This window comes from Microtus oregoni, unplaced genomic scaffold, assembly GCF_018167655.1.
Source record: "Microtus oregoni isolate MIOR12 unplaced genomic scaffold, Mior012 000007F_ref0000211, whole genome shotgun sequence".
Classification (NCBI taxonomy): domain Eukaryota; kingdom Metazoa; phylum Chordata; class Mammalia; order Rodentia; family Cricetidae; genus Microtus; species Microtus oregoni.
Genome location: NW_024543066.1, coordinates 24,252,742 through 24,267,934, shown reverse-complemented (window position 1 = coordinate 24,267,934; position 15,193 = coordinate 24,252,742). Strand labels below are relative to the sequence as shown.

General features: G+C 48.4%; 2 protein-coding genes across 2 annotated transcripts; one reads left to right on the top strand and one right to left on the bottom strand.

Annotated features, from left to right (window-relative positions):
- Positions 1-107: 107 nt before the first annotated feature.
- Positions 108-4,088, bottom strand: Ccdc115 (coiled-coil domain containing 115). Its single transcript, XM_041656182.1, has 5 exons — positions 3,905-4,088; positions 3,718-3,821; positions 3,554-3,636; positions 2,695-2,826; positions 108-1,131 (listed from the first exon to the last, which is right to left on the bottom strand). The coding sequence occupies exons 1-5, from the start codon at positions 4,013-4,015 to the stop codon at positions 1,019-1,021; spliced, it is 543 nt and encodes a 180-aa protein (XP_041512116.1). The 5' UTR covers positions 4,016-4,088; the 3' UTR covers positions 108-1,018.
- An 80-nt stretch (positions 4,089-4,168) lies between these two features.
- Imp4 (IMP U3 small nucleolar ribonucleoprotein 4) lies at positions 4,169-9,788 on the top strand. Its single transcript, XM_041656181.1, has 9 exons — positions 4,169-4,566; positions 4,684-4,792; positions 6,994-7,077; positions 7,658-7,767; positions 7,842-7,974; positions 8,048-8,202; positions 8,289-8,383; positions 8,488-8,561; positions 8,651-9,788. The coding sequence occupies exons 1-9, from the start codon at positions 4,564-4,566 to the stop codon at positions 8,761-8,763; spliced, it is 876 nt and encodes a 291-aa protein (XP_041512115.1). The 5' UTR covers positions 4,169-4,563; the 3' UTR covers positions 8,764-9,788.
- Positions 9,789-15,193: the final 5,405 nt, after the last annotated feature.

Genomic DNA, 15,193 nt, shown 5'->3' with positions numbered 1-15,193 from the left:
TCTTCTTGGAGGGTATAAGGCAACCCACATGGTGCATAGGCTCACACGCAAAACACTCATAAATAAAATACAATCGACTAAGAAACCAAAGAGCTTGGTGACAGTTACTGTAGCTTTCACTTTCTTTATTCACGTTTTCTGTAGTTTTACATATTTTTACAATTAAGAAGTAGAAAAACAATATAAGCAAAATTGACAAATTGGGAAGAAATATTTACACCCCATAAACAGTGAACCTCCCTCCCCAACATCAAGTCTCCAGACACTGCTCAAGTTAGCTCAGTAGAAAAGTGCAGTTGGGTACAGTTCCAGATGGAGGAATACAAGTTCAGCAAGCAAAGAGGCTGGACTTCAATCCTATATAAACACGAGTGGGAAGGTCCCTTCAATTCCCCTGAAAGAATGTCAAAGTTTTTTGGTTCTTTTCCTTTCATAATAGAATACTTCCTCCTCCCTGACAGTCTACTCTGGTGTGTGTGGTGTGTGTGTGTGTGTATGTGTGTGCATTGTCCTATACTATTTTAAAGAAAAGGTCTGTTGCCCAGGCTAGTCTCTAACTGCAGGGCGTAAGTGATCCTCCTGCCTCAGCCTCTAGAGTTGCTGGGACTAGTAGTGGGCATGCACTACCATGCCCAGCCAGAGGTATTTCTATTGAATGACATTGTCCTGATCTGGCCTAAGTTCCCAGACTCCTTTTCTCCCATTACCATGCATGCAGTGTTCCCTTATCCCACTTGGCCCATGCGAGGTTATTCACTTGTTCCCTAACTTGCCCAAAGGGTGGGAGGCTCTATGAGAACGTGGACCTAGAAGTGGTTTCCTACAAGCCACTTTCAACACTGCTCCACTTGCCTCAGCAAACTTCAGAACTCAACTTCCTAATTCACAGAGCTGGAAACGACGCAGACTAAGGACATTTTGAGGAGGGGCATTAGCTAAGGCAGGGGTTATTATGAAAGAAAGAGTAAGGCAGGGCATCCAAGAAGACTATGCTCAGTGCCTCCGAAGTAGTTTCAGGTCAGGCAGGCCCAGGGTCCAACTCCTTCAGTCTTTTCTGGAGGCCCCGGAGCTGATCCCGACCCCAGGTGATTCGAGTCTGGAGGCTGGCTATATCTGCAGCCAGCTGAAGGCCTGGGGAGAGAAGAAGAATGTCACCACGGTCTGACACATGGACCCCGTCCCCAATCCCCCCAGGGACTGTGTGAGTCTCAGACAGCTCTGGCCTCTAGAGTCTAAACGTTCCAGGTGTGACATCACTTGACCCACACCCTCACCTCCTCAGCACCTCACCTGTGCTAAACCAGCATGCCCTCCAAAACAAAGACACTTCTCTGATCTACCATGCTGGCCAGGGATGAGGACCTCACAGACCACAAACCTCACGGCCCCATTTCCTCCATCCAGCAAACTCCACCACTGCTCTGAGCTGCTCTCTCTCCGCCCTCCCTTTGCACCTGATCCTGAACCACCCTCGATCCACCTCTAGGCTGCACCCCCCTCTGCTCTCTGTTACTTGACCTCACCCAGTAGGCCAGACAGTCCTGTCTTTATCCTCAGGGCAGCAGGATTCTCCCTAATCCTCTAGGAAATGCTTTCTCAGAATTCCTAGATTCTAAGATCCCCCGGTCTGTGAGCCCTACTCTCCAGTGTCTTCTTAGGTACTCCCTGGCCCTCAAATGATCTCACCTCAAGGTGTCTGTGCATCGTTGTCAACAGCCTGGAAAATTAAACATCAGCACTCTACACTTCCAAACCTCTCTCCAGTGCAGATGCAGGTGCTAAACCACAAGAACTAACACATAATCGCCTCTCAGCTTTCCCTCAGCGGCCGCCTGGAAGCCTGCCCACCACCACAGGTGAAACAGCTCTCGCCTCCCAACGTTCTGAGAGGACTCTTCTTTCCCTCACTCCTGCGTCTAAGCTGTTAGCAAACACTGGGAACTTCCATTCCCAAAACATGTTCCCACTGTTTACCCCACTTCCAAGGCCTCTACCTACAACCCGTGACTGGCCCATCCTGGCACCTGCTTCCACTCTTTGCTCTCCAGTCTGTCCCCACTCAGCATCCCAAGGATTCTTGTTACTCTGTTGGCCCTACTGACTCATCCTGATTCTGCACCCACCCATAGAACCTCACTAACTCTGGCTCCCTGGTCCCAGCTCCTGGTATTCCTGCTCTGCTGACTCCATCCCAGCCCTCTGGCCATCTCTGCCAGATACCCCACCCACCCACCCACCCACGTACCCAGGGCTTCTGCCCTAGTAACTAGACCAGTTGGGGCCTAGTTGGTCTCTTTAGCTAAAACATAGTTCCTCCAGATCCCTCACTAAGTTCTTCCCTCGTCTCCTCAGAGAGGCCCTTCCTTCATAAACCAGCTCCCCAGCCACTCCCTCCCACGTCACTTTTCTCATAACTTTCAGAGCCTGGAACTACAATAAAAGTCTATTTGTGTGCCAGGATAAATATTCCGTTTGATCCCTGCTGCTATTATATCCCTTAGCAGTTGACAAACATGAACCTAGAATGCTGAGAACAGCAGTGGGTGCTTTGGGGGAAAACCCCCAGCAGACATGCAACACAGTTTGCTAGTGAAAACCTGCAGAGTCCTCCCGCGGTGCTAGCATACAAGGGCTCCCTATTGATAGTGGGCTGGAATTCAATACATGACTACAAAGCCAAAAGGGTTCACTTACCATCCCGGAAGCTGGCCTGGGCTTGCCGAAGACTGTGAGGAACCAAAATCCCAAACCAGTTCAAGGGATCTTGAGGGACCACTGAGGCCCCTGACTCTTGGGTCTTAGTAGGGCCCTTGCGCCTACGCAGAGCTGAAGACAGAAAAGTTAGAGACCATACAATCCTCGTGACCACAAAGAACTCATTAATCTAGTTCATGGTTCTGGAAAATACTGAAAGTTTGAAAATTCTCCCAACAAATAGGGTGGTGGTGGGTACATCCTTAATCCCAGCACTCGGGAAGCAGAGGCAGGAGGATCGCTGTAAATTCAAGGCCAACCTGGTCTACAGAGTAAGTCCTAGGACAGCTAGGGTTCTTGAAAAACCAAAAAAAAAAAAAAAAAAAAAAAAAGAAAAGATAAAAGAACAAAGAAAAGAAATTTTCCCCCAACCTTTATGTGTGTCTGGGTTTGGAAACAGTACTAGCCTTCCCTTTGTAATCAGGTGACTTGTCTACTGACTCCAGAATAGAGGATTCTGTTTGCCGGTAACTGACCTTGCCCGTTTTCCCTAAACGTTCTGGAAGACCCTGAAATTCCCCATTCTTTGTCTCAGGAATGATTAACTAAGATTAGAGGTTTATTTCCAAGGAACACGTAGATACAGAGATGCACATTTTCCGTTCAGCTGATGAGACTTCCTCTGACTGCAAAATCTCTTTCACTATAAAACGTCCCATCCAGCAACTCCCTATCAAAGAATAAGGAAAAGCTCCTCAAACAGCCCAGTCTCCAGCTTAGACGCGCTCCATTAACCAGATCCCAAACTAAGTCATCTTAGTTCAGTGAGTCTGGGCTGACAGGAGGAAAGAGAACTCACATGCTTCGCGGGGCCCCAATTCCTCGGGGGTCTGGGAGTCAGCTTTGATCACCCTGAAGGTCTGGGGTCCATCCTGGGCCTCGCTGAAGGAGAAGGGAAGATGGATCTCTCTGGCCACGAAGGCCTACGTCCCGCCCACGCACACTCCATGGAGGGTGCCTCACCTGGCGCGCACGCGGACCTGAGGCTCCATACGCGAGGCATACTGCAGGGGCCCTACCGACTTGGCGCCCATGGCATAGCGAGCCTTGGCAAGCGAGAGCCAACCCTAGGGGAGGCAGGAGAGACTCGAGACTCGGTTTCCCCCCCTGTGCCCGCCGTCTGCCCCTCCCTCCATTCCCCGTGGTCCACCTCCTCCACCCGAGCGTTCAGCGCCGCCCGTTTCGCCTCTAGCTCCTCCAGGTCGCTGAGCAGCTGCAGGAACATCGAGTCCAGCTCCTCTCGCAGGGCCGAGACCTCCATGGCTCAGCCCCTCTCTGGGCACGGAGGAGCTAAGCCACCTCCTTCCGCCTAGTCACCGCCCACTTGCATAGCAGCCAATCGGCGTCTGAGATCCGCCTTTAGGGGGCGTTCCTAGTCGTGACCCGGAAGCCAAAGGCGACGATCTCCGGGTGGCCCGCCTCAACGGCTAAGGGGCTCCGGGAACCGGGACGCGGACTATTTCCCGAGTCAGACGGCTATGAAGAGTCGGGCCGTAAGCTTAGTTCCAGGAAGCCACCAGCCTAGTTTTCCGCTTCTTGTCTTCGCGAGCCGACTGTTTGATCGCTAAGTGAGGCCGCGGGCAGACTCGTCTTTCTGGGCTGTCTTAAAGCACGTGACATTCCGAATTCAGGAACTTGATTGGCTGCCTTGCGATGCCCTCCGCCGTTCGCCATCTTAACGTGGGGCACTCCGGACGACAGCCCATTCGAGTGAAGCCTCTAGGCCTTCCTGGTTGAGGGCGGAAGTGAGCGATGCGTGGTGCCGGCGGCGCCTAAAGATCAGAGACTCGTGTGGGAGCGGCGTTCATCATGGTAGGATGTTTGGAGTTCGGGATTTGTCTTAATGGTGGTGGTGGAGGGGGACTCGTGGAGGGCTGGGTTGGGGTCCTCGGTGGTCGGGAGTGGAAAGTGATCCCGTCTGTTCTCTAGCTCCGTCGGGAGGCTCGCCTGCGCCGGGAGTACCTGTACCGCAAAGCCCGGGAGGACGCGCAGCGGTCGGTTCAGGAGAAGAAAGAGCGAGTCAAGCGTGCTCTTGAAGGTGAGCCTTCCTCCCTATCCTGGCGGGGTACCAGTCCTTGATAGAGCATACTATGCACTGCTGTAAACGCGTTTGAACTTGGCGTATTTGTGTTAGTGTGGCCGAACATCTCTTCGTTCTTTGCCTGTTAGGTACGACCTCACTGGTTTCGGAAGGGTCGGTATGGCCATTTGTACTTGCAGTCTCGCATGTTTACAAGTTGGTTGTTACTTTCGCTTACAGAATATCTCGTTTTTCGAGTTAGGAGTTTAAAACTTTGCCTTGCTTTTATCCACGTTTCCATTTTTGTCCCATTAAATGAAATTCCTCTATCACAGAGCTTAATTAGAAATGTCATATTTATCCCTATTTCATTGGTTCTGTATCCAGGGAGGTTTAAGTCTCCTATCTATTGTTCATCACCCGTGGTACGTTTTATGACTATAAAGTATTTATGTGTTACGTAAAGCTTGCTTGAGTTAGGAAGCATAATGTCAGGGCCAGGATTGTACCTCAGTTGTTAGACTGCCTGCCTAACATGATAACAGCCTAACTAAACTGGGCCTAGTAGCCTATGCCTGTAATCCCAAACTGGGGACGCAGAGGGAGTGCTTTCTCCAACTGCATGAGGTCCAGATCAGCTTGGCCTGCATGAGCGTGGTGCTAAGTGTCTGTGACCCATCTTCAGAACTTAAAAAAAAAAAAAAAAAAAAAAAAACGAGGTGAAGAAAAGATGACTCAAGGGTTAAGAACAGTTACTGCTCTTACAGAGAACCCAAATTCATTTCCCAGTACCCACATGGAGTGGCTCACAACTGCCTATAACCCCAGCGCCAGGGGATCCAGTGTGTTCTGGCCTCAGCAGCCACCCTCACATGTGTTCATGTAAACTCAGACAGACACACAAACACAAAAATATAAAAGGGAAAATGATCGATATATTAACATTTATAGTAATCACTATATTAAATATTGCATTAAAAGAAACCATTTTGTTGTTTGATTTGGTTTTGCTGGGCGGTGGTGGTACACGCCTTTAATTCCAGCACTAGGGAGGCAGAGGCAGGTGGATCTCTGAGTTCAAGGCCTGCCTGGTCTACAGGAGCAAATTCTGGAACAGCCTTGGCTACACAAAGAAATCCTGTCTCAAAAAAAAAAAAAAAAGAAAGAAACCATTTTTTAATCTATTATTTGTGCTTACATTATACCTTTAGTTTTAAGTCTAAAGATTTTAGAGTATATGTGTTTGGCCGCTTTGTTTGGGTGAGAGTGCTCAGTGGATAGACATTCCTTCTTGTGAGTGACTGGGGAATTCTTTTCCTGTGGCAGATGGGGCCTGTTTGTAATTGGTAGCTGGAAGGATTGTTGTTGCTGTGGTCCTCCCCTCCATTCCACATGCTGGAGAGCAGAACTGGGCCTGGGGATGGGATGCTCAAATGTGTTTTATTTTCCAGAGTGTCACATCACAGCTTAGCCCCCGACTACCCCACTTTATCCCCAGAAGAAACATCTGACCCACAACCAGCATAGGCCACTCACCTTGAAGTATTCTGTGCATCAAGCCTAGCAGTGTTCTTTTTATACTGTTTTGCAGTTGTTTTTGGAACAAGGTCTTACTTTGTAGCCTTGGCTGACCTGTATTCACTGTGTAGACCAGGCTAGCCTCAAACTCACAGAGATCCATCTGCCTCTGTCTCCTAAGCCCTGGAATCAAAGGCATGAACCTCCACACCCAGCTTAGTGTCCTTGTGTGAAGACTTTGGGATCATGATTCTTTCTTCCTACATTAAGAACAGTCTTTTTTTGTTTGTTTGTTTTATAATGTTCCTCAGGACCAGGGTCCTGGACCTGCAAACAGAATGCCCATCGTTGAGTTACCAAAACTTCTTTAAATTTTTGTTATAAAAATAATACATAAAAATGAGCTCTGCAGGTGCCATAAGCTGACAATTAGGTAAGAAGTTGGTAACTAGTGTGGTGGCATACTTTGTAATTGCAACAGTTAAAAGCGAAAGCCGTGCACATCTCCAGAGCATTTCTCAAGTGAAGTAAGTAACATAACTGGTTTATTGCTTCTCTGCTCCTCTATTTCTGTATTGACTCCGTTAAGAAAGAAGTAGAGTGCTTTCCCATCAACTTTGTGCAGGCTAGTAAACCACAGTGTCTTATAAATTTATGGGCCCTGTTTGTGTCTCACTCAGCTCTCTGTCTTTTTCTTGCAGAAAACCAGCTGATTCCCTCTGACCTGCGCCGGGAGGCTCTAGCCTTACAGGGGTCCCTGGAGTTCGATGATGCTGGCGGCGAAGGTAGAACTGTGCTGTGCAGCCCTCTTCCACACTGAACCAACTTCTCTGCGGACTGGGCTCCTTGTCCTCTTCAGCCACACTGGGCAGTTTCCCACCTGATGGTTGGAAGTGTCCGGGTGTTTCTGTGCCCATCCCCTGCTCCCTCCTGTTCGCCTGTGTTGCGACATTGCAGGGCTCTCCCTAAATGGGGGCTTTTAGTTTTGTTTACAAAATGATGAACACAGTAGCTTTTGCTCTTTGCTCACTCCCCCTCACGGGAGTGTCTGCTGGGGCAGAGTGCTGTCCTTAGCTCACACCCCCTCATGGGAGCTAAGGACAGGGCTCTGCACCCTCATGTCTCGTCACAGCATTATTTAATAAGCAGGGAAGGAACCACAGAGATTATAGGTATTTGTTGTGAAGAAGGGAAGACTCCCACCTCTTGTTCTAGCAGTTCAGAACTGTGCCACCACAGACACTTCCTTGCTCAGCTGTGCTGGGTAACCAAGGGTAGCTGTCCTGGCCACTGGAGGTGCATTTCCATCCGTGAAGATTCTCTTGAGTAGACTCGGCATTTTCTTGTCTCTTGCTGTCCCGACAGGTGTGACCAGCCATGTAGATGATGAATATCGATGGGCTGGAGTTGAGGATCCTAAAATCATGATCACTACCTCCCGAGACCCCAGTTCTCGCCTGAAGATGTTTGCAAAGGTACTAGGGGGTGGGGAGTAGGGGATGCCCACGGTCAGTGGCCCCAATTCTAATTCGACATTGGTCTATGGCAGGAACTGAAACTGGTGTTCCCAGGTGCCCAGCGCATGAACCGCGGTCGGCATGAGGTTGGAGCGCTGGTGCGGGCTTGCAAAGCCAATGGGGTCACCGACCTGTTGGTTGTCCATGAGCACCGAGGCACACCTGGTAAGGCCTGCCACAGGGGAAGGGAGCTGGGGTTGTTCTCGTGGCAGAGTGTCTGACAGCCTGTACCCTACAGTGGGGCTCATTGTCAGCCATCTGCCCTTCGGTCCTACGGCGTACTTCACACTGTGCAATGTGGTTATGCGGCATGACATCCCTGACCTGGGCACCATGTCAGAGGCCAAGCCTCACCTCATCACTCACGGCTTCACCTCACGGTTGGGCAAGCGGGTAAGTACGGGAGCCTTGGGGTAGTGGTGGAGGTGGGGAGTAAGGATCAGGCCAGCCACTTGTGACTGTCCCTTCCTGTGCCCCAGGTGTCTGATATCCTTCGTTACCTGTTCCCTGTGCCCAAAGACGACAGCCATCGGGTCATCACCTTTGCAAACCAGGATGACTACATTTCCTTCCGGTGCGTCTCTGGGCTGCATCTGGGACCCCATGACCTTCGTAGCCTTTTGGCTGACCCACAGCCCTTCTGAGGCACGTCCCTATCTCTGCTTGCTCTCTCCCCAGGCACCATGTCTACAAGAAGACAGACCACCGCAATGTGGAGCTGACTGAGGTTGGGCCTCGGTTCGAGCTGAAGTGTGAGTTTGGAGCTTTAGTTTATGCCTGGGGGGTGGTTAAGGAGGGGCTTGGTTGTGCGTTGGATGACATCTTTTTCCCCTGACGCTAGTATACATGATTCGCCTGGGCACACTGGAGCAGGAGGCCACGGCAGACGTAGAGTGGCGCTGGCACCCCTATACCAACACTGCCCGCAAGAGGGTCTTCCTGAGCGCTGAGTGACCTGTGAGCTACTGGCCAGTCAGGATGCGGACTTGGACTTCTGGGACAGGGACTTGTCACAGACAGATTTACTAATCCCAAGTGGGGGCTGGAAGGATCCAAAATAAACCCTCTGTCGTCATGCTACCCAAGTGCCTCTCACTGGTCACAGTTGGCCTACTCTCTTGTCAGGCCAAATCTGAAAGATGAAGCCCACAGAGTGTCCATGAGTTGAAGACCTAATGACTGTGGAGTGTCCTCGGGCCTCGTTTTGTGTGGAATATAAACAGCCCCTCTGAGGCTGGGGGTGGTAGAGACTCCCCACTTGGAAATGAGTGATTGTGTTGGAAGTTGGGCCCTGTGATCAGTTTTCTAGGTGGTTTAGGGTTAGTCTTTTTCACCAGCAGCAAGCTGACCCCATTCCAGTGCCAGCCTAACTTGTCAGTTTAACAGGGTCCCTCTGCCAAGCAGGTGCATCCTCCCTCTTTCCCAGGAGACACGGTGACACCAACAACCTGCCTGCCCTTCCTCTAACTCTTGCAGATGGGCCTATCCAACAGCACACGGGGAGGTGCCTCAAGATTCTAAGTCTGTGCCCCGGTTTCTCCCAACTTACGCCTTCTCTGTACCCACATTTCTGTTCATGCCTGGGGACCCTGGGTTTATGTAGAGTGGTTGTCAAGACCCTGCAAATGCACTAGAGTTTACAAGGAGAGCTGCGATGCGATCCATCATGCAGTTAGGAGGAGACCTCTGAGGAAGCGCGTCAGGACAGCATAAGACATGTCTGCATGGAATCCCGAGAGCCGAATTAGTGTGAGGTAACAGAAACCATCTGAATGGCATGAGACCCAGTAGACGCGTAGGAGCCACGGAGGCCACTGTGTTGGAAAGTCTGGGATGAAACCACCATTACAGCTCATGGTCCAGTTCCTCTGCAAAGCCTTGGGGATTTTGCTTCTTTCTTGGAAGAATGAATCTTTGTGTGTGTGTGTGTGTGTTGTGTGTACTGTTGAAATTTTAAAACAAGTAAAATCAAAATTGTGTCCTGTGTTTATTTCTTATAGCTGCCATAGGAATTACTGGGACCAGGTAATTTAACAGAAATTGTTAGTTTTAGAGTCATGGTGCAAGGTCAGGGTGTTCACTCCCTCCTAAGTCTATATGTGTAGGGTGGGGATCTGTTGCTCTTTTGCTTGTGATGACTGCCAGCAACCCTGGGCATTCATTGTTGTCGACTCGAGCGCATCAGTGCCAGCCTTTGTCTTCCATGCTTCCTCTGCCTATCAAATTTCTTGAATGCTTCTCTTAGAAGGACCTTTGTCAGAGGGTTTACAGCCCATGATCTGGGATGATCTTATTTACACAGTTCTGAACTCAGTTATATTTGCAGAGACCCTTCTTTCTCTTTCCTTTTATTGAATTTTATTGAGCTCTATATTTTTCTCTGCCCCGCTCCCTGCCTCTCTCCTCCCCTTCAACCCTCTCCCATGGTCCGGAGATCTTGTCTTTTTCTACTTTCCATGTGGATTAGATCCATGTATTCTCTCTTAGTGTCCTCATTGTTGTCTAGGTTCTCTGAAATTGTGATTTGTAGGCTGTTTTTGTTGTTGCTTTTGCTTTATGTTTAAAAACCACTTGATAATTGTCATTCTGGGTCTGGGATTACCTCACTCAAAACGATATTTTCTAGCTCCATCCATTTGCCTGCAAAATTCAAGATGTTATTTTTTTCTGCTGTGTAGTACTTCATTGTGTAAATGTATCACATTTTCCTTATCCATTCTTCGGTCGAGGGGAGAGACCCTTCAAATGCACTCGCAGTTACAGTTTCTAAGGATTAGAATGTCTTTTTCTTTTTAAATTTTATGGGTAAAAGTGTTTTGCCTGCATACACGTCTGTTCACTTGCAGGTCTGGTGCCCGAGGAGGCCAGAAGAGGGTGTAGGATCCCCTAGGTCTGGAGTTAGACAGTTTTTAGCCATCATATGGATGCTGGAAATTGAACCTTGGTCTTAAAGAGCATCCTAGTATTCTTTTTCTCCTTTTGGTTTTTCAAGATGGTTTCTCTGTATGGTTCTTGGCTGTCCCAGAACTAGCTCTGTAGACCAGGCTGGCTTAGAATCTAGAGATCTACCTCCTTCTTCCTCCTGAGTGCTGGGATTGAAGGTGTGCACCACCACTGCAGCAGCAGCATCTAGTGTTCTTAAGCACTAAGCATGCTTGTATATGAGTTTGTTCTTTGTTGTAACTTTCTCCGCACTCTGTTCTGTGTGTTTGGTTTTTTAAATTATTTTGATATGACACACAGAGTTTCTTTTCTGGTCCTGCCCATTTGGTGTTCTGTGGGCCTCTTGTATCTCCTTGGGCATCACTTCATCTAGAGTTGGGAGATTTTTCTTCCATAATTTTATTGAAAATATTTCCTGTTCATTTGACATGCAATTCCTATTCTTGTATGCCTATAAATTTTGCCTTTTTGTGATGTCCCAAAGATCTTTAAAGTGGAGTGTTAGTTGATTGCAAAACACACATTTCCTTAAATACTAGTTTGGGGGTACCTGAAGGGCCACCAATTGCATTTTGTGTGCTAGTTAGTGTATTAGTTCCTGTGGGTGTGAGTGGAGAGAGAAAAACCACAGCGGCATTGGTAATTACTATTAGGTCACTGTAAAGTGGAGGAGGGGCTCGTGTAAAAGAAGCAATGGTGGGAACACAAGGGAGGTGAGACTTGGGAGATTGGGTTATAAATTTACTGTGGTGACCAGACTAGCTTTGAACTCTTCTGCCTTTGCCTCCCAAATGCTGAGTTGAAAGGTATGTTCTACCATGCCTGATCTGATTGTTCACTTATAAATAAAGTACCAGAGGAAGTGTGCTGAGGCCGGGTTAACATCAGATGGGAGCTACAGGTCAGTGATGCAGGTTTCTGACCAGATCCATCATTAAGAGGCCCCTGGTGCTGCCAGCAACATGTGTGAGCACTCGTCTGAGTACATTTCCTCCATGGGAATGGCAGGTAGGTGAGGTCGCCTTGGAGAGGTGACAGTCTAGGGGAAAAGTTAATATGTAGATTTTAAGGTTGTCAATTTCTGCATCAGCAAATGTCTCAGGTAAAAGTACTTACTGCCAACCCTGACAAGCTGAGTTCAGTCCCCAAGTCCCCATGAAGGAAGGGGAGAACCCAAACCCACAAGTTGTTCTCCCCACATATGCCTCCATGCACAAAAAAATAAATAAAAATATAATAAAGACTTTTGCAGGGCAGTGGTGGCGCATGCCATTAATCCCAGAACATGGGAGCAGAGGGAATTCCAGGGTAGCCATGGCTACACAGAGAAACCTTGTCTTAAAACTGAACAAATAAAAAGAATGTCATTTTAGTCTGATCGTTTGCTATTTCAAGACAGGGCTTCTTTGTGTAGCCCTGTCTATCCTGGAACTCACTCTAGACTAGGTTGACCTTGAACTCACAGAGATCCACCAGTCTCTGCCTCCTGAGTGCTGGGATTACAGGCGTGCACCAACACCACTGGAAAGATACCATTTTCAAATCTGGGAACAGCATTAATCTCATGGTCCTGGTAGCTCCAGTATCCTGGGATCTCTGCTACAATTTAGGCTTTACCTTCACAGCTTCATGCAGTGACCCCATACCTACCCTGCCACACATTGCCTGGCTTTATCTGTTCTTTGAAACCATCGATATGACTCCTTGAACCCCTCAATCTTGCATCTTTCATGGCTGAAAATCTAGGACCCACATAGATGGTGCTGTCAAGTTCTGCTGCTAAAATACAACATAGCCTGGTGTCCTTGGACCACAGCTACACCAAATTGGTGCTAGCCTGGGGAGACACTGTGATCCAGTGCTTTGACAGGTGCTTCTCAGTGGTGCTGATTGCTCTAACAGTACGGCTGCATCCTCATCACCAGCCTGACAGCTCCCCTGTCTTTGTCCACTGACTTTACATCCAGTTTCACCGCAGTTCTCAGGGCATGGCGGAATGAAGTCATTTTCGTAGACTAGCACACAGATGTAAGCCCTTTGGGCTCTACTGGCGGTTCTCAATTGCTTTTCCTGTCCACAGTTCTAAATTCCTTCCCTTCCTACAATCAAACAAGTTCCCATGATCTACAAACCACAGGGTCTGAAAGCAGTGGCCCCATTTCTCAGTCTCAGTTTATGTCAAAACACCCCGAGAAGTCTCTTGAGGAAGGAAGGATTAATTTTGGCTCTCAGTTCAAATACAATCCCTTGGGACAGGGAAGTTATGGCAGCAAGAACTTGAATTAACGTAGGAAGCATAGTGTGGGGAATGCTGCTTGTCAGCTAGCTTCCTTTTTATTCAGTGCAGAATTTTAAGCCCAGGGAATGGTGCCGCCTATTTTAGGATGGTTCTTGCCTCAGCTTAATCTATATTAATGCCTCACACACTTGGCTAGAGCAGTGCTTCTCAACCTTCCTAATGATGTGACCCTTTGATACAGTTCCTTATGTTGTAGTGACCCCCAACCATAAAGTTATTTTTGTTGCCACTTTATATATACTTTTATATAGCTGTAATTTTGCTGCTGTTTTGAATCGTAATATAAATATTGTTAGAGACAGAGGTTTGTCAAGGAGTTGCAACCCACAGGTTGAGGATGACTGGTCTAGAGGGCTCTCACTGGTCTAGAGATTTCTCAGGGGTGTGCCTGAAGGCTTACCTCATAGGTAGTTCTAGATCCTGTTAATAGTCAGCTGTACTACCACTATATAGCCTCCAGAGAGCGCTAAAGTGTAGTGTGGCGTTCTCTTTATGATGTGTACCTGTAGCCTCGAGATGCTGATGTTGTTCCAAGGAAGGAACCATTGATTCAGAATACCGAAACCTCTGAGGAGATTGGGGAACCCCAGAGGAGCTCTCCAGGAAGCCCTGGTACTGCTGGTCTCAAACTCCTGCTTGCAGATGGAGAGGGTTGTGCATTCTGTTTGCCGAAGGTCAAGCTTGCAGATGGCTAGGGTGTCAGCCTGTGGAGCCTGAGCGTTTTTAACAGTGAAGCAGTGAAGTGTGTGTGGGGGAAGGGTGTTTGACAATATCTTCTGTCCATTCGGTTTGTTGAATTTTTTTGGTTCAGTGGAAAAGAGAGCTTGAGAATAATTGGGTATTAGGGGTTATCATCAAGAATCTCCCCACAAGCCTCCTGAGTTAAAGCACTGTCTCCCAGGCTTTCCACTGTTGTTTCTTTTTCCCTTTGAAACAACAGTTCAGGCTGGGCCCCTCAGAGCACCCATCAACTCAATCCTCAGCTCTTGAGTGGCCAGTGGACCAAGGGCTCTGAGTGTTATAACTATATAAAGCATCAGATCCAGTTAGAGTCAAACATTCCTGCCCTCTTTGCCAGCAACCAGTCAGACCAGTTTTACCTAGACAGAGTTCTGCTCCAGTTTGCTTTTGGTTGCTGTGACAAGCACCGTGACCAAAAGCAGCTTGAGGAGGGAAGGGTTTACTTGGCTTACAAGTTACTATCGTTTACAATGGGTAGAACATGTTAATACTTTCTTATTGCACAAGGGCAGAGCCAGGGAACAGTTATAATCAGATCAAAGCAAACCCCAAGCCCAACATCATTGCTCAAATTTTGCAGCTCAGTGTTTGACAGTTGGCATTCATTCACACACAATCTTCTGAGCTCCAAAGGATGGGCAGCCTGTGATGCTGTGAATGAGAATGACTCCCAGTATTTAAATGTTTGATTCCCTTGGTGGACTGCTTAAGTGTTAGGAGGTGTAGCCTTGCTGAAGAAGGTGTGACAGTGGGTGGGCTTTGAGGTCTCAAAAGCCCTTACCAGGCCCAGTCTTGCTTTCTCTGTTTGCTGCTTATTGATATGTAAGCTCTCAGTTTTTGCTCCAGCACCATGCCTGTCGGCCTGCTGCCATATGCCCCGGCCATGATGGTCATGGATGCAATCCCTGAAGCAGTAAGCAATTCCCGAATTAAATGCTTTCTTTTATAAACTGCCTCTGTCATGGTGTCTCTTCACAGCAACAGAACAGTAAGACACAGTCCCACTCTCTGCCTCTGCTATCTGCAGCACACACAGCTTGTCTCGTAAGCTTAGGCTGGCTCTTCTCTGTTAATTGTCCTTGACTGATATCCAGTAGTCTCCAGTATGCTGGGGTCTTCGCTGCAGCTAGGAAGGCTGTGCCTTCACCAGTGGCTTCTCTTGACCTCCTCATGAACTCTGGCACTTTTACATGGGGCCAGACTTCAGCTTCTCTCCGTGACCCCTTCTGATTTTTCACTAAAACTGAGACTGTGCCTTTACCAGTGGCAGCTCTGCAGAGAGTCTGCCACTCAGCCACAGTACCAAATCTGCTGCGCTTGATGACCCCTTCATGCCTACAAACCAGTTCCATGTGGGAGGCTTTCATCCATTACCAAGTTCAGCTATCAGCTAGAGATGCA